The sequence below is a fragment of the Macrotis lagotis genome, chromosome 4, assembly GCF_037893015.1.
Source record: "Macrotis lagotis isolate mMagLag1 chromosome 4, bilby.v1.9.chrom.fasta, whole genome shotgun sequence".
Classification (NCBI taxonomy): Eukaryota; Metazoa; Chordata; class Mammalia; order Peramelemorphia; family Peramelidae; genus Macrotis; species Macrotis lagotis.
Genome location: NC_133661.1, coordinates 205,678,130 through 205,696,656, shown reverse-complemented (window position 1 = coordinate 205,696,656; position 18,527 = coordinate 205,678,130). Strand labels below are relative to the sequence as shown.

General features: G+C 39.1%; 2 protein-coding genes across 4 annotated transcripts in view; one reads left to right on the top strand and one right to left on the bottom strand.

Moving 5' to 3' along the window:
- The window catches only part of SPG11 (SPG11 vesicle trafficking associated, spatacsin), a 96,420-nt gene extending 88,071 nt beyond the window's left edge, over nt 1-8,349 (top strand). For all 3 annotated transcript variants that reach the window (XM_074235291.1, XM_074235292.1, XM_074235293.1), the window contains one exon: nt 292-8,349. In XM_074235291.1, the coding sequence (XP_074091392.1) occupies nt 292-472 (181 nt within the window). In that variant the 3' untranslated portion in view covers nt 473-8,349. The remainder of the gene's footprint in view (nt 1-291) is intronic.
- Nucleotides 420-17,919, bottom strand: EIF3J (eukaryotic translation initiation factor 3 subunit J). The gene is made up of 8 exons (XM_074235294.1): nt 17,715-17,919; nt 17,533-17,630; nt 8,348-8,405; nt 7,874-7,965; nt 6,817-6,931; nt 4,144-4,305; nt 3,382-3,455; nt 420-2,818 (listed from the first exon to the last, which is right to left on the bottom strand). Exons 1-8 carry the CDS (start codon nt 17,752-17,754, stop codon nt 2,687-2,689), a joined length of 771 nt encoding a protein of 256 aa, XP_074091395.1. The 5' UTR covers nt 17,755-17,919; the 3' UTR covers nt 420-2,686.
- Nucleotides 17,920-18,527: the final 608 nt, after the last annotated feature.

Genomic DNA, 18,527 nt, shown 5'->3' with positions numbered 1-18,527 from the left:
TGTGACTTCTTGCAAATGACTAAATAGCATTTCGTACTTAAAAATAGGCAGCTTGTTGACAAAGATTAACTGCTGCTGAATTAATGGAGATGTTACCAAATTTTCTAATTGATATGAATATTTTAAGTATTGATGGCTTTGTTGCATTTAATTTTTAAATAAAATCCAAGAAGAGTGACTTCCCTGATAGCTGGCTTTCTCAATTGTAAATTTGTAAAAGTATTTTGTGTACACACACATATATACATATGTATGCATGCACATACATACTCATGTAATGTTTCTTTTTAGATTTAAACAGCGTCAGCCAACTGAGACGGTCACAAAAAACATGAAAAAGCTACTCTCATACTGTGAAGATGTCTACCTGCATTATAAACTGGCATACGATCACAAGTTTTATGATGTCGTAAATAAGCTTCTCAAGGAACCTCAGACTGGATGTTATCTGAATGACATGCTGGCAAATTAGAAGAAAAAAATGACTTCTCTGCTAGCATGTCTTGAAGTGGGCCAAGAACTATAGTGGAAACAGCTACTTTACAGATATGGATGACTTATCTGGAACTGCCCTGGTATGTTAACACAGAACAGTTTCTGTCATTCATTACATATCAACCATAAGACAGACACTTCTAATAATGAAGTTTTTATTTAAAGGCAAACTGTTCAGGTTGGGTAAGTTTATGCATCTTTGTCAGCATCTAGAAGAAATTACTTCCAAGAGCCAGAGAATCTTTTATAAAGTAGAAATGGATCTAAGACCCAAACACCACATTAAAAAGGAGATGCAACTGATTAAGAATCTGTATCTGCTGTTCAAAAGGATTATTTATTACCTGTGAATAAATTTTATATAGCTGAAAACCAATTATACCTTGTATTGGAAATTATAGTTTCCCCACAGGACTGAAACACCTTCCCATCCATGCATACTTTCTTCCAGTGCCTTAAGAGGCAAAGCATGGGTAGTAGTTTTTCTTCATATTCTATGTTTGCAATTAAGAGAGAAACTGATTCCATTTTACTGCCTCGGCTAGTTTTAAGGAGTTCATAACCAAAATTGTTTAATAACTTTATTTCAAGTTTCCTTTGTAGATATTTAAAACCTTTCTGAGAAAATCATAGGCTTCACCAAATGGCCAAAAGGTTCCAAGGCTGTATGACCTCTTCCTAGGACATTCTGAAATCAAGCCAAGTATGGAAAACATACTTTCTAACCAACATTAAAAAACCTAGAAAAGACATTAACTTTTGTGTTCTATCCCTCATTTACAGAAATTTATAAAAACCTATTAACAGTGAAACTCAATTCAATATCACCACTTTGCTTCAATGGCAATAGAAAAAATGTGGAAATTATTAAGTGTTCATAGACATACATAGTTAAGAGCTGCTGAGAGCTTCAAATTTAAGGGCTCTGTGAAAGAATTCTTCTTACAAATATAGTAGAGACTAGTATTTAAACATTTAAATTCTCAAAAATGTCTCATGAATAGGTACCCCATAACTTTAGTGTTTCATTATCACATATTAATGGCTTGACTCCTTTAACAACTTGAGTCCCTCTCACAAAGCAGCAGCAAACCAATCTTTGTTGGGCTTCTGTAACTACAGAAGGGAAATCTGTTCTCCACTTGATATAGTTTCTTCAATCACAGGTAAATAAACTTAGGTTGAAAAATCAAGTCAGCATCAGGACACTTAAGTGTTTCCTGATAGCTCACACAGAAAATGAAGTCCTCACAATAGTGATTTTATTAAATTAGTTGCTTTATAAAACATTGCAGATGTCATAATTGTTAACATAACAATTTACCAAACTGTAGTAACTGTTGCAGTTTGCTAAGCATGTTTGAAAAGGAAAGGAAATGCCAAAACCCTGTGAAAGTTGTTCTGTTTCAGCCTAGGAGAACAAAGGAATTTGTTTCTCAGACATTTTAAATCAGGCAAATAAAACAGGTCAAGAATTTCCCCCCCCTCTTAAGAGCTGCATCAGTAGTAATATTCCGGTAAATATAAACTAACTGTTTATACACTCGAAATACCACAGATTTTGTCGAATGCAGTAATGGAGACAATACCTCTAGGCTTCAAGGTTGGTGGTTTTTGGTCATTTAATTTTTTAAAATGTCAAACTAGGAGCCATGGAGGCACAGTATCTTCCCTTACTCTGAAATAAGCCATCTTCTTTGCAATGTATTTTTAAAATCCTCACGCTCTACCTTAAGACAAAGCAATTTTAATACTAGGTGCACACACACACCCACATGCCCTTGTTGCAAACTGCTTTTGTTGACAAGATGTGAAGTAGTTCAAGGAGGTATGGTTAAGGCTGTATTATTGAATGGTGCTGGTAAATACTACACATTGTTTTGTCACGTTGCAACTATTGTTTCCAATTTAGTGACTCTGCTGCCCTGGAACCAGATAGCAACAATGACAACATTATTAGGATTTCTTTTACTGTGATTTAGTAGCAACCGAGTTTCCCGATTTTAACCCCTTGGCAACAAGAACCAAAGTTCCCCATTGCATTAGCACCTAAGTGTCAGGGGGTTAAGAAGTAACCAGCACAAAGATACTGCACTTTTGATTGTAGCATTTGGCAGAACTGAAAGGAAAGGAAGTTGTGCTACATGTTGAAGGGACTGTGGGCAACAGAAGACAATGGGGAGAAGATGTGTCACATGAAGTCTTCAAAGTCTTGCACGTATCCTCCATCATAGCCACCATAGTCTGCAAGATCATCTTTCATTGTAGCTTTCAATCCCCCTCCAGGAACCACCCCTTTCTTCTTCTTTTTGGCTTTGCTTTGCTGAAGATGAGAGAGAATTCAATTAATTCAGTATTAGTTTTATAAGAGTCCACTCTGAGGCAGGTCCTCCCCACCTCTGCCTCAGGTAGAACCACAGCCCACATAATTACCTAACAAACTGCACTTTGGTGCCTCACAAACCCTAGAGTGACTCCAGAGCACATGGCAGCTGCCAAACTTCAAATTAAATTAGAACAGTTCCTATGAAACATTTACAGTTGTGGATGCACCTAGTGAGATGGCAGCCAAGTTCTCTTTACATTCTGTTAAAGTTAGGACTCTTACCAGGTCCTGAACATACTGACAAAGAATTCCTGGCCAGGTATATATAGTGTTAAGCCACACCTGTAAACCATTTTCTGCCAACCCCTTGGTAGGTGAGGTTCTATACTATTTGAATAAATTGAGAGGATACATCTTTCCAATTTAGGGTGTCTTTTTTAAAAGTGGATTAAATACTTATTTTTGATCCAGTGTTTTTTTTAAATCTTTTAAGCATGTAAGAACTCAAAAATGCTATATGTATAGTTTGTACAAGAAAATACAAGTATCATTTTACTTACCTTTTCTTGTTTCTGTTTTTCACTGCATAGTACTGTCAATGAATTGGTAATCTTTTTCAAGTCATCAATTTCCACTAAAAAAACACAAAACTTTAGTTTGCAAAGCATTTTGGAGGAAATGATAAAGATATACACACACACACACACACACACACACACACACATATACACATGTTCAATTTGAGAATTTGCTTTCCTTGACTGAATCTTTTTTTTGCTGTTGTTCAAGGGAAAAAAAATGCTTGATTTTCAAGATCGAATAAGACACAGCAGTGGATATGTGATCCCAAAACCAGTGTCTCAATCTGATGTCTTAGAGGCTTCTAGAAAGTATTAGAGAAAGACTAGAAAAAAAAAGACTAGGCTTACATGCTCAATAACCAAGCTTGTATTTCTTTCCTAAACTGAAGTGATCAAAATGTTTGGTATCTAAAAGTTTGTTTCTAAAACACTTACTCTTATTAACACCCCCCCTCCCTTTCTTCATGGAAGTCAACATAAGAGGCACAATTATTTAAAAAACAACAAACAAGTTTTATTAGCTACTATGACACAGATTTCTTTTCAGGAAGTCACTGTAAAACAATTAACAAGATGGTCTCAATGTGACACAAGCACAGCCATTTCTTGTTTCTGAATATGTATGTAAAAGATTCCTAAAATAAACCTTGAGTCAGTTTTAAATCATCAAAAACACTTCTATATTCTCCTTGCCACCGTGTTTGATTAAAACCATTTTAAAGAGCCAAAGATATTACTTACATGAAATACAGACATCACGAACTAATGCTTCCAAGAAACTGGCATAATATAGAGATTTTTCATACTGTGTAATTTTATCTTTTAGTAACTTGCCAAACTCTGTGAAGTCATCTCTTGAAGAGGGGTTCATGGCATCTATACCACAGACTGTGTTATTAACACCTGTAAAATAAAATAATAGTGAAGATGCTAGCTGAAGAGCTATCAGAAAGTTACCAGTTGCACAGACCCTCTAAAGAGGCATCTCTAAAGACAAACAGGTTAAAAATGGAAGGTAGAGGGGGGTAGTAATAGAAAATTTTAATTTGAAATTCAGACTATGAAATGATACAAAGTATAGCTTGTACTGTAATTCTTCAATAGTGATGGTCAAATTTTCTCTAGCCTGAATTTTCACAAGCTGAACTTACATATTTTGTTGGTGTGAAGTACCAGGGTACTTTCTTACTTTGTACCCTGTAAGTCATGTTTGCACCACGGTAGAATAAATGCTGCAGTCAGATGAGGTTCATTTAATAAATAAAAAAAATGTATAGTTTGTAATTAAGCTATAATTACAAAACTTTCACAAAAAACAATGAAATTTTAAAATGACAATACAAACAGTAAAACCACTTCTGACTGCCATAAAAAGTGCTTCTTTCCCTCCATACTCACTTTGTGGAATTTTTAACCCTTTAACCTGAACCTTCTCAAACAACAAAAAAAAACAGCAATCACTTTAAACTATAAAATGCAGTGCTGCTCAAACTTCTGAGTCAAACATGCTGTACCCCTGTAATTAGATGGTGATTTAAAGCTACCTCCCACACCATGGTTTACAGCAGGTGTCAAATAGGGCCTTGTACTCCCCAATGTCCTGAACTAAATTAAAATGTAATTGGAAATTCTCCAACAAAATGAAACTGAAACAGAACATCAATGTTAATGTATAGTTTTCTAAGTCAATTTGCAGCCCTAAGAGGGATTTTTATGTATGATATAGCACCTGTATTTCTTTTTGAGTTTGACACCACTGGTTTACAAAAATATTAACAATTCTGTTGGAATTTCTATTTAATGAAAAGGGGGTAGTGACCACTAACTCATCGTCCCTCTTTGCACCATTCATGGTGTTATGGGATTCAAGAGTTTTTTGAAAGGAAACACTTAAGAGATCATTACACCCCACCTCATTTTACAAATGCAAAAACTTAAGGTCATGGAAGAGCTAGTCACTTGACTGTCACAGTCATAGAATTTATCAAATCCTGGATCTGGCCTCAACTTTTTTTTTTTATTTTATTTAAGGCAATGGGGTTAAATGACTTAACCAAGGCCACATAGCTAGGCAATTACTAAGTGTCTGAGGCCAAATTTAAACTCAGGGACTCCTGACTCCAGGGTTGGTGCTCTATCCACTGCACCGACCTCAACTTTTGACTCAAAATTCAATGCTAGTCTTGAGCTACAGGATATCAGATTAGTCTAGTTTGGAGAAAAGTGTTTGACAATTTTACATTGAGAAATGATGAAAGTTTGAACTAAAATTGGTAGCAAAATAAATGTAAAGTAGTTTATAAATGAGAGACAAGCAAAAGAATTTAGCAAGTGATGAGATATGAAGGGTGAAAGAGGAAGAACTAAAGAATGGCTCCTTTATTTTGAGACAGTGTCATGAGTGGAAGGAACTATCAGCAGAAACTAGAAAGTTTGGGGGGAAAAGGCAGCTTTAAAAAGGAAAATAACAGTTTGAATATATATATATATATTTACACACACATTCTCAGAATCAACTGAGATTGCTTAAATCAAGCAGTGATGAAAACTTGCTTTCTTAACCTTTATAAAAAATGAGGCCAATAGCCAACTGTATAGCTGCTAGTCTTGCTCTACCTATTCCTCAAGTGACCTTTGAAAAGTCACTTTAACTTGATTGCCTTGCTTCCAGAGCCATCTCCAGTTGTCCTGATCCAAATCTGGCCACCAGACCCAGATAACTCTTGAGGGGAAAATGAGGTTTTCTTAGCACTAGCACCCCTTACTCAAATCCAATTTAATTGTATGTCATCTTCCTGATGTCATGTCTTTTTTTTTGGGGGGGGGGAGACAAAATCTGTATACACCTCAGTTTCCCTTATAGTTCCTGATACAACAAAGTAACGTGGGAAGCAATTCTATAGGCTCCTGACATCTATGCCATGTAGATTTGACCATTTCTGTACCAAAAGCATGGTGACAAAAGGAGAAAGCAGAATTGGTAAACTTGGGAGGGATAGAGAGGTAAATTCCCTGAGCTAATGGGCATGAGCATCTTCTTTCCCAGCAAAGTCAGCAGAACAGACTTGTTGCCAAATTAAGACTTTAAAGCAGTCTACCTCCATTTCCTACACCTGCAACTTTTAAGCAACTGCACACAAATGTGATCAAAGCACACAAATTACTGCATTTAAATCCAGTGATCCTTTTTACTTAATTTTCATTTGGTGCCCAAAGCAGAGTTAATTTGAAACTAGATTATTCATCTAAAGTACTAAATCTAAGAAATCTCAAAGAAGCCAAAACTCTGGCTAATATTTAAATAAACTAGACTCAGATCTCCAGAGAAAGGAATGCTTCCCAATATCACTATGTAAACTCTAGTGTTCTCATACAGATCTGATTTGATAACACACAGGTGTGCCATCAGCTTACCAAAGGTTTCTTTTGCTAATTCAAGGTCTGCCTCTTCCTGTAATTTCTTTAGCCGTAGTTTATCTGCTAATTGTTCCTCTGGTGTAAGCTCTCTAGGTTCTTCAGGCTCTTCCAACTACAATGCAGACAGATACGAAAATATTGTTTTAAGAGAAAAAAGTTGATGTCTTTCATGAATATCTATGCATCTATATTCTACAACACTTCGATTCTAAAAAAAAATGCTCCCAGAAGTACAATTGCATGAACACAACTAAAATTAGAAAACCTAAATTTTAATAATAACATCCATAGTTTTGACACCAAGTGGGCCTTTAAACTATCTGGCTGAGTGGAATGTAAGAGGTATCCATGTAGATATATATATGATATATGTGTAGTGTTCTGAAAGAAAGAGGGTCATTCTTGATTCCAACAATACTTTTTAGGGATTCTGAAACTCCATTTTGTAATTATCCACCATTAGAACTGAGAGTATCTAATTTAATAGACTAAATACAATCAGAATGAAGTTTCTTTTATATATAGACCACAAATAAAATGCCAAAATATCAACAATAAATTTATTCTGACCTCAAAAATCAGAGAAGGGCCAAGGCAGCAAGAATGATTTACATTATAACCTGAATTACATAATTCTATTCCTGGAAAGTTATCATTTTATTAATAATTACATTTACATAAAGATACATAGCATTTCTGAAATATTTCTAACACTATCTCTAATGACCAGAGGAAAAAAAGGTGCATCATATATCATAGAAATGGATACCTTCTTCACTCAGCAATGCAATGCAGATAATGAACAATAAATGCTAGAACTGCATTCAATGGCAGAGACCATTGAATAGTTAAGAGTCATGACTGTTCCAGAAGATCTGTGAAAATGTTTAAATATTTGAGTCTATCTTTTTTCATAACTGAAAACTAAGTTCAAGGAAACCTACTTTCTAAAGTATCAACTTTAAATGATAGGGTTCTGTGTTTTCCATAACCCACTAGACATTATTTGAACTGATATGAAATGTTTTGCTGTGGAATATCAGTACTTATTTACCCTTTTCTTAATTTCTTCTTGTCTTTTCTTCTGTTGCCGTTCTTTCTCTTTAATTTTCTCTGCTATTTTCTTCTTTTCTGAAACTTTTGTTTCTAAAAAACAACATGGAACTTTAATTAGACAATTCTTTTCTTTTATAAACACATGCTAAAGGATAATAATTCTATACTTTTCATCTTTTGGGCACTATATAAGATCAAGAGCCTAAAACCCACTCCAAGTCTACAGGTTTGACTACATTAAATGGGAACATGGAAAAATTTATTTTCCTGAAAGAGTCAAATATCTCAAGTATTTGGAGAAAGTGAGATTATGAGCAAGAAACTATATTGAAGAGGTAGACTGAGGGTCAAGAGGTGGCTGGTTTCTAAATTTTAGGGTTGTCAATTGGGTATTTTTACTGCAAGCCAGTGAACACTCTGGAAGATTACCAAGACATCTCACCAAGAATGGAAGGGAGCCCCAATGGCTCACCTGGTTTTACCTCTGTCTCCTCTTTTTTTTCTTCATCATCATCATCATCCCAGTTTTCCTAAAGAGAAAAACCTGCATTAGCTGAATTTTAAAGTAAGACAAAGATAATCAAACCAAAATTAAGCTGTATCTTGAACTAATTAACAATAGGTGTTAAATCTTAAGAATTTGAACAATTTGCTTATTCCTAAGTATTTTGAAGACATATTATGAACCTTTTCATTTAAAGAATATTTGACATTTTTCTAACACAACCAGACCATTTATACACACACCCTCCCTAAAGGAAAGTTACTTGTAAATTCTAGACAATGACCATTTAACTCAAAATATTTTATAGGCCTGAAATATATTTGTAGGGGGCAGCTAGGTGGCGCAGTGGATAGAGCATGGCCCTGGAGTCAGGAGTCCCTGAGTTCAAATCCAACCCCGGACACTTAATAATGACCTAGCTGTGTGGCCTTGGGCAACCCACTTAACTCCACTGCCTTGCAAAAAAACCCCAAACTGATATATATTTGTAGTCCAGTTTAGCTAAGTTCAGAGACATTCATCACCAAGTTGGTCAACTGATGGTAACATTTTTGGCTACAGCAAGGGGAGGCAGGGAAGATACTGAGATATTTTATATAATACAATTTCTAAAAACTAAAAAAAAATGGCCATGCATGCTTTGCCAGTCACTGTAATTATTTAACCTATTTAAAACTTAATTTGAACATGTGTTAATATTTAAAATCATAATTATGTGAAAAACTATTCATTATCAAAAAACACTCCTAAACCTGGATAAGATATTAGAAGGGCTCCTTGAATTTATCACTTCCAGTCTCAGGATAGTCACTAAGCAATCCTAGAACTAAAAATAGCATTGTTATCTGGCAGAATTAAAAAAATACTACAGAGTTTGGAGAGCAATGCTGTAACTACTTACTAGTAAAAACTAGGGTATGTTATCTATCTTGTTTCCCATCACCCAGATGGACTTCTGATTCCTCCAACTTGCCCCCGGTAATCTCATCATTGAGAAATATCAGCATCCAAGAATCTAATCAGCCTTAATACTCTCACCTCATTAGTACCCTCTGATTGAAGAGCAGAGCCATGTACTTCTAAATCTCCATTTAGAGGGGCCCAACATAGACATGGCAGCTAAGTGATGCAGAGAATAGAGCACCAGACCTGTAAATTGTTAAGTCATTCTCAATTATATCCAACCCTTTGTGATTTCATTTGGCATTTTTTTGGGCAAAGATGCTGGAATGGTTTACTATTTCCTTCTCCAGCTCATTTTATACATGAGGAACTGAGGCAAACAGAGTTAATTAAGTGACTTGCCCAGGGTCTCACAGCTTATAAAGGGGCAGATTGGAACTTCAGAAAATGAGTCATCTTCCTGACTCTCCCACCTGACTTCTCTGCTTTTTGAACTTCTCTGACTTCACTATACTCCAAGAAACCTTATCACTGAAAAATTGAAATCAACTTTGGTATTCACACACATCAGTACTTTTCTGTCCCTGATGCAAGAGCTCCAAAACTCTATTTCACACTCTATTTCAGTTGGCTACACTCCCTTTGGAGTTCTGATTTCTCTATTATGCCCCCTCCTAGTCTGCTTTCTTTTATCTGCCCCCATTAGATTGTATGCTCCCTGAGGACAAAGTTCTTTTTTTTATATTTGTATCCCCACAGCTTTAATAAATGTTTATTGACTAACTATGAAATAGGAGGCAAATCTATTAAATGGCCTCCTTCAAACTGGGCAAACAGCGATAAATCTAATAAAGTTAAGGTGAAAGACAAGAAATGAAAGCTGTAATTAAGCAGTCTAAAAAGCATGATTACTGGTAAAAGACTTATATAAGTAAGATGCAACAACTCTGACATTAAGCTTCTCATTTTACAAGACAACCAAAACTCTAAATGCAATCTAGGAAAACAAGCCAAAGGGTTGTTGGTTTTTTTTTTTTACAGTTTTTCAATTTTCACTAAAACCTATAGGGAGTTTCCATTCAATTGCTAGCTATACTCTTAGAATCTGTAGGACTAATTTTTTTTCACAAGAAAAAAATTAGTCCTACAGATTCTAAGAAAATTAACTGGTCACTATTTGAACTATTATCAACTCTCAAACTTTATATCACCAACCTCTCTGGTAAACTCAGATTCACAAGGGCTCAAATCAATACCATGAGGTCATATCAATACGGAGAAGCTGCATTTACCACAAAGGGCTGCAAATATAAAACTTTCTATTAATTACATCCACCCAAACTAACCTGAATTCTGGATGGCCACTACACTCTACAAAGTTTAAAGGATCACTGCAAATAGACATCCTAGACAGGCCTAACTGGATACCCCCAACACCTCATGGTGAACCCTCTGGGTTCACTATGGACTCTAGTATCTAGACTGGAGAAGGATGAGAGAAAAATAAAGGACTCTGGCCCCCTATAGTGTTTTTAGGCTTACAGTCACGTCACGTCAGGAAAGGGCTCACCTGAAAGTTCCTACCATAGAACTCATGAAAAGGAAATCTTATCACAGCCAAACCTAGCTCACAACCACATCTCAGCTCCCTTTATTTAAATGTAAATTCAGCTTCTTCTATTTCCACTAGTTAAGATAACTCACTGAATAGCACAAACAATAATATCCTTCCCTTTTTCAGGGACCTTGTTAATCATCCTCACAATTGTTATTGACTCTGGCAAGGATCTCTATTTATTGGCCCAATCAGGTTATTTTTCCCCCATCTTTTTTCTCTATTTCTATTATCTTTATAAGCCCTCAAATACTATATTAGGGTCCAAGTGGGGTTGGTAATGTTATCCTTAATGGAGAACAGTTAGAGATTTTTTTTTATTTTATATTTTTTTTAGTTTTTGCAAGGCAATGGGGTTAAGTGGCTTGCTCAAGGCCACACAGCTAGGTAATTATTAAGTGTCCGAGGCCGGATTTGAACTCAGGTACTCCTGACTCCAGGGCCCGTGCTCTATCCACTGTACCACCTAGCCGCTCCAGAGATATGGTTTTTGTAAATTTTTTCCATTTTCTTCTGTTTGTAGTCATCTTTCCATATTTATCCTTGGAAGTTTTTTAAGAGTCTTGGCTTAGTAGGAGATCCTGTAATACTTTTTCAAGTTGGCTTTACTCTCCATGCTTTAGATAGGAGATAACGTTATAACTGAATCATCCTTCATAAAATTTTGCAGATGAATTTATATTCTAATCCAATTTGCTTTTGTGCTAACCATCACTTTCTGATCAGCAAATGTCAGGTGTTTGCTGACTAAAAGTCCTTTCTTGACTCTTGATCTCCTTGTTGGTTTAACTTTTAGATGAAACTATTATATGTCAGCATCACTGGTATTTTTGTTGTCTATTTTTAATTTTCAATAATTGAATGACTTCCCCCCCCCCCCCCGTTTTTACAAATGCTGACCTTAGGTCTGACAAGTCAATGATTTTGTATGAACCCAGACACTTGGTTCAGGAATCTCAACTCCCACATCAAAAATAAGTCTTTTTTCTATCTGTTAAAAAGCAAGTTGTCTTCCATCCATATCAATATCATTTAAGACTCCTTTGGAAGTTTGTTCTTTTTTTTTTTTATCGGCAGAAATAACTGTTTAATGACACTCTGATACTAATCATTACACAAGGCATAAAAAAGAGAAATGTATGCTCAATTAACCTATCAGCCATTGGATTGGAGGAGATCCGGTGCAGACTACAAAAATTAGGAAGTTCCTCCAGATATTTCAAATGAGGATGAGATTATAATGATCATTTCAAGCCCTAGTATACTGCAAAATCTCCTTAAAGAAAGCAGCAAAAGTATTTGGCCTGTCCAACCTCACAAGACCAAGTGGACAGTATTATGTTTATTATTGTCCAGATTTCGATATGCACCTGAAGGAACTTGGGCTGGAGTGCTTTCAGGATATTGTAAAGCTCTTTTCCTAACATCAAGCTTCCCATGAAAGCAAAGACTAATTATTTTACCAGTGGCACTGCTATAAGTGATTCATGTAATAACAATGCCTCTGACAAACTGAAGAATGTCACCCAGAAGGTACTGAAGAGGTTTATGGTGGGGAGTAAGCAAGTCAGAAATATAACTAATAAGGAACTTCAAAGTAGTAAAGGATATCATCAAGCAACTGTGTGAAAGGAAAAGAAAACGAGGGTGGTCATGTGACAAGAGCAAAGGTTGCAAGGTGAGGAAGGCTTCCAACACACTGAGTTGATCCTCAATGGCAAACTTGTGGTGGGAAAAAAAATCAATAGTCACAAGGGATGGACAAGCATGGATGGGTTACAATCTGTATTGCCAGAGCAAACTCCCAAATGGATGAGATCACAGATTTGCATATTTGAGTTTTATATGAATGTGAGTAATTACAAAGCCAATTTGGCTATACTATGCAGGAAGGAGAGTCCAGAAAGGTAGATTGAGGTCAGGTTGCCAAGAATTTATGTTTATATTTTATCACAGATAAAAGGATTTTCTAGGATAGATTAAGAAGAATGTGTGACAAGTCAGATCTGCATTTTGGCAGGTATGCAGAGAATTGATTGGCATGGAGAGAGATTCGAGTTGGGGAGATTGTTTAGAAAGTCGTCAAAATAGTACAGGTGTGGTAGGTAGGGCAGTGGCTTTTTTAACTTGGAAAAAAGATGTTACAAGTTGTACAGAAAGAAACACTATTTGACTATATGGAGTGAAAGATACTGGGGTAACTAGAAGGATAATGAATGGTGTCCACCTCAGAAATAAGAATTCAAACAGGAGGGTTTTGGATAAAGATCAGATAATGAGATCAGATAAAAACCAATCCATGACAGCTCATCCTGTGCAAATCACTGTTCCTCTCAAAAAGGGGGGAAGGAAAAAAGAGCTAGATTCTTTTACACACCAGTCACATTGTCAGAGAGCACAAAAATTCACTGGATGCATATACTAGTTTCAATATGATAAAAGCAGACTTTACCAGCTCTATACTATTCCACAGTGCATAATCACTGAGGACCTACTTCTTTATTTTTCGATCCAGTTACAATTCCTTTTAAATACTTAGTGGTTAAGTCATAACATCATCCACCATAGGTAAGCATGGTTACCACTCAAATTCTAGAAGAGTTTGACTTAAAGTCTGTTTAAAGGAGTAGGGAAACAAAGTGATGAAGTTCACTCTCTAATTCTGAACATGACAAAAGGTTCAATTACTCATGCCATTTAAGTCAGCAGGTATCTGAAAGAATTTTTAAAAACTGAAACATAAGCAGATAAAATGTTCTTTCTTGGGGCCTACTTGAGCAATAGTAATTTCTTTACTGGTTGCCCTCTTTTTCCTTGGCCATAAAGGGGACCCCAAATTCTGATCAACACGAAAAAATTCTTCCATTACACTGCAGGTCTTCCAGAAGGAAGGGTTCAGGGCAAGCCTAGAAGTAGCTCCATTTCCTTTTTTCTCCAATCATTCTTAAAAAATTGGATTTCAACGAACAAGTATTTTTCTCTCCCTCCTAGCTCACTCCTCTTGAAAAATACAAAACTCCTGAAATAATAAGCAGGCACATGAATTACCATATGGTCCATGTCCAAAATTCTATGTCTCATTTCTGCCTCTTGAATCTATCATCTCATCTTTCTTCATTAATCCTCTGAAATCATGGCTGGTCACTAAATTCAGCATAGATCTTAAGTCTATCCAAATAGTTTATCTTTACAAAACTGTACAGTATAAACTGTTCTCCTGGTTCTGCTCTGTTCACTCTTCATCAGAGTTCAAGCAACTATCTCCAGCCTTCTCTAAAACCATCTTTTTTCATTTTTTTACAGCACAATAGTATAACATTTATATACCACAATCTATGCAGTCATTCCCCAACTGATGGCCGCCCCCTTCAGTTTCCAGTTCTGTCACATCAAAAAGTGATACTGTAAATTTTTTTTGTACATATAGAAACTGTCCCCCTTTCTTTGATCTCTGAGGATATAAACTGAATAGACATATCACTGGGTCAACAGATATGCAGTTTAGTTACTTTTCAAGCACAGTTCCAAATCAGCATCTTTATTTCCAAACAAATTCCTGGTGCTTTTCCCTATTGTAAACTTATATTCCCAGGACTAATAATAACTATGCTGAATCCAAGAGATAAAGGGGAATTTTCCTTAATAAATTCTACTCTTGTTTATTTCAATCAATACATATTAGAGTCTGGGTCTCCACACACTGTTCTCCACAAGAGCCAATGTCTTATTTCTCACATTGCTTAAGTATCAAAAAATCAAGTCCATGATTAAGTGGACAAGTGGACTGTATCAGCTGGAACTGAAAATGTGATAGGAAAATATTAGTCCACAAAAACTTAATTTGGAATTGGCTAGAAGTATACACTGAAATTATCTCTCTTGGCAGACTGCCCTTCTCCCTAGTATTTCCAGGTAATCTGGTATTTCTCTGAAACACATCCCTCTTTTTTTTTAAAGACTGCTTTAGAAACTTGAAGAATTTTCTAAGAGTAAGGTTCTTTATTTGCAAAAGCAAGGAAAGAGTTCAAGATAGAGAAGCAAAAATTTTCTCATCAGTTCTTCAGGATCACTAAATTTTTTCAAGGAAATTACAAGCACAGTGCTTGATATGGTTCTATGCATGTTGGATAAGTTTTCCTAAATTAATGGTAGGAAACCAAATTTCTTGGGGGGGGGGGGGGGAATCTACTAAACAGGCAACAGATTTGCTGATTAAGGTAAGAGAAAGCAACTCTTATCATATTGACTGTATGCTAGCTCCAGAAATGCTGTACAAATCCCAAAGACATAAGAATTTCACCTGCATTTTTTTCCTCCCTTGTATTCCAAAAGACAGAAAATGGTCCTTTCTTCCTAGCCAGCAAAAACCAGATGGCAGGCATCAAGGCACCAAAAATTTTACAGTTTTTTTTTTAACTTGAGAAAGACTACAAGCTTTCCTTTTGTGAAGCTGAATTGCACACAAGTCTACAAGCAGTCAGATGAAGAAATGGTTTCAGAAGAGACAAGAATATTAATAATATAATTTAATACCTGCTGTGAAAGTTAGAGTATAATACTATCTACAAATCCTCAGCTGCCTTTTTAAAAATAATTTTTATATTTTAATAAATATAATTTATATAATTACATATAAATATAAAAATAAAATACATATGCTTATATAAACTATAATTTAATCATTGTACTATTATAACAACTTAAAAAGTTGTCCACAACACTGGATAATTTATCTCAGAGAGCAATAGAGACTCTGTGGGAATCCCAATCACCACCACACCACAAAATGTGACCAACTCCCTGTGCACATTTGGAGAAGAGCATGGTAGATCTGATAGTCATTAGGGTCCCAAGAACTTAGATGTGCTAAGTTCCATCTTTAATTGTTTTCAAAGAATCTATTAAGACCCTTCTGAATATCCCCTAATTTGAGTCCGCATTTGAAACTAAGCTCTAAAACCCAAAAATAATATGCAGCCCCTACTTTATGTTCTTTAAAAAAAAAAAAAAGACAAATTCATCTGGTTTTTTAACATTTTTGGAATGGCTCCATAATCAAAGCAAATGTGCTAAGTCCTGCTTTAGAGAAGTAAAATTCATTACATTAACTAGAAACAAGAAACTGCTGACTAAATGAAATAAGGGTTCTATATATGTTTTTACAACTTCACCCAATCTAGACTCTTGTTTTGATGCTGAAATTAAATAAAATTCAATAAAGAGACAACTAATCCAAAGTTTTTCATGAAAGACATTCAAGGAATCTTGCTAATATAGTACAATCAATAGTATACTTCATTTAAGAATGCACACCAGAGTATAAAAGCATTTCCACAAAGGTTAACAAAAGCCACGTCATTTCAACAATGCAAGAAGAGCAGATGATTTCTTCAATATGTGGGGAGGAAACCCCTCCACCAACATAGCAATTCATCTTATAGTCTTAGGAGGATGACTTGCCCAGGGTCCCAAGGGTCAGGGGAACTTTGAACACTTGTCTAACTGGAAAGTCCAATACTGTCTCTGTCAGACATATAGGTTATAAAAATAAGTCCCACATCAGTTATCTGGTCAGTTTAAAAAACTTATTTTTATTTGGGTGGGTTTGATAATTGTGCGTGGGGTGGGGGACAGAAATGTGCAGCACTCTTCCTGTTACAAATCTTTTAGCCCTATTTCAGCTTTTACTTTTCTTCTCAACCTTACTTAAATTCTTTCCCTTTTCCTCAACTCTTCCTTCTGCTACCTTGCCTCACTTATACTGCTAAAAAAATTTGCTAAATTGCAACATCCGCTAGGCAGAGTTAAGTAGTTAAAAAAAATACATTTTAAAGTTTCTTTAGGTGTGCTTGGCCACGCTGGAACTGAACATGCAGAAGGATAGAGAAACCAGTGTTCTTTATGAAGTGCATGCTTATTGTTATGTTTCAATTTTTAAAGTCTGTGGAGCAGGAAAACGAGCCAAGGATGAGAGGGGGGACTTTCGGCTTCACACATTTCAAGGGCTCCACTATTACAATTTAAACCCTTGCAACTCTGGCCATGAGACTTAAGGACTACTCAATGAAACGCTCGGGACAGGTTTCTAAAACCATGACCGGTCCCATGAGCAAAAAAGGCCAATTTTTCAGAAATATACAACGAGCCTGGGGGGAAGAGCCCTCCTTGGCTGCCACTACCCTGCACCAGGGCGAGAGTCCCATCTGACACTTCCCCGAGCTGGGGTTTCTCTCCTGCCGGCTCCCCCTTGGCGGCCCGGCCCGGCCCGGCCCGGGACACTTGTTCCAGCTGCTGCCCGGGCCGGGGCTGGCCAGGCGCGGGGCGAAGCCGGCCCCTCTTCAGTACGTACGGCGGCGGCTGGCACCGGCGGCCCCTCGCACTGCTGCGGGTCACGGGCGACAAAAGGGCACGACTCGTGCGGCCCGCGGCTGCGGAGAAAGGGGGTCCCAGACGGAACCCGTCCCGGGCTCGGCCTTCCGGCGCAGCCGCTTCCCGGGGTCACCGGCGGCGGCCGCGATCCGGGCAGGCCGCGGCCGCGTGTCCCGGCCCGGGTGTCCGGGGGCGCCGCTCCCCGGAAACGGCGGCCCGGCCGCCCCCGCCCCCGCCGCCCCGGCCGCCCCGGCCTCGCGCCCACCTTGACGTCGTCATCCTCATCCTCGCCCTCCCAGCGGTCCCCGCCGGCCGCGCCCCCCGCCTTCCGCACCGGCTCCTCCACCGAGAACGTGTCCGCGTCTACGGAAGGACGGAGAGAGAGCCACGTTAGGGACGAGCCGCCCGGGCCCCCCGGCCCGCCCCGCCCCCGGCGCGGCCCCTCACCCCAGGAGTCCGAGTCCCCCGCCGCCGCCGCCGCCGCCATCTCGGGCCGGGTGAGTGTGAGTGCGAGAGGGCGAGGAGGGAGGCGGGCGCGAGAGGGCGGCTGGTGAGTCACCGCGGAGCTGCTCGCTGGCCGGCGCGGGGCACGCCGGGACGGCGGCGGAGCGCCGGGCCCGGGCCCCAGGCCCCGCCCAGCCCCGCCCCCGCGAGCCGCGGGAACTGGGCGCGCCGGGCCGGGAGGGCGGGGGAGGCGGGGCGCCGGGCGGGCGGCCGGGCGGGCCATGGCGGGGGCGGCGGGGGGCGGGGCGGCGCCGCGCCTTCACACCCACGGCCCGGCGCGCCTGCGCGCGTCGTCGGGAACGCCCCCCCCGGAGGGCTCGGCGCGGCTGCGCAGGCCCCTCTCCCACAAGCCCCCCTCCGGCCAGAAGCCACGCCGCCGCCGTCCCTCCCCCCCCCCCATGCCCAAGAGGACCGACAGACTGCCGTCTCCCAGCCGCCTTCCTCCGGGGGGAGTCTCGGAGCCTCCACGCGCACTCCGAGGAACGGCCGGCTCCCCGCTCTCCCTCTCGTGTGTGTGTGTGAGGAGAGCGTGTGTTGCCTCGCGGGGGAGGGACACGCGGGGACACGTAATGGAAATTTGAAAGAAGCGCGTGCGCGCGCGGGGGTGCAAGGACCAGGAGCAGCCTCGCCGCCGGTCCTGCAGGCCCTCCTCCGAGGGCCGCCCCTTCCTCGCCCTGCCTTGGGCCGCTCCCTCTTCCCGGGAAACTTCTCCCTCACACACATGTCAAGGAGGGGCCCGGGCGCACGCGCACACGC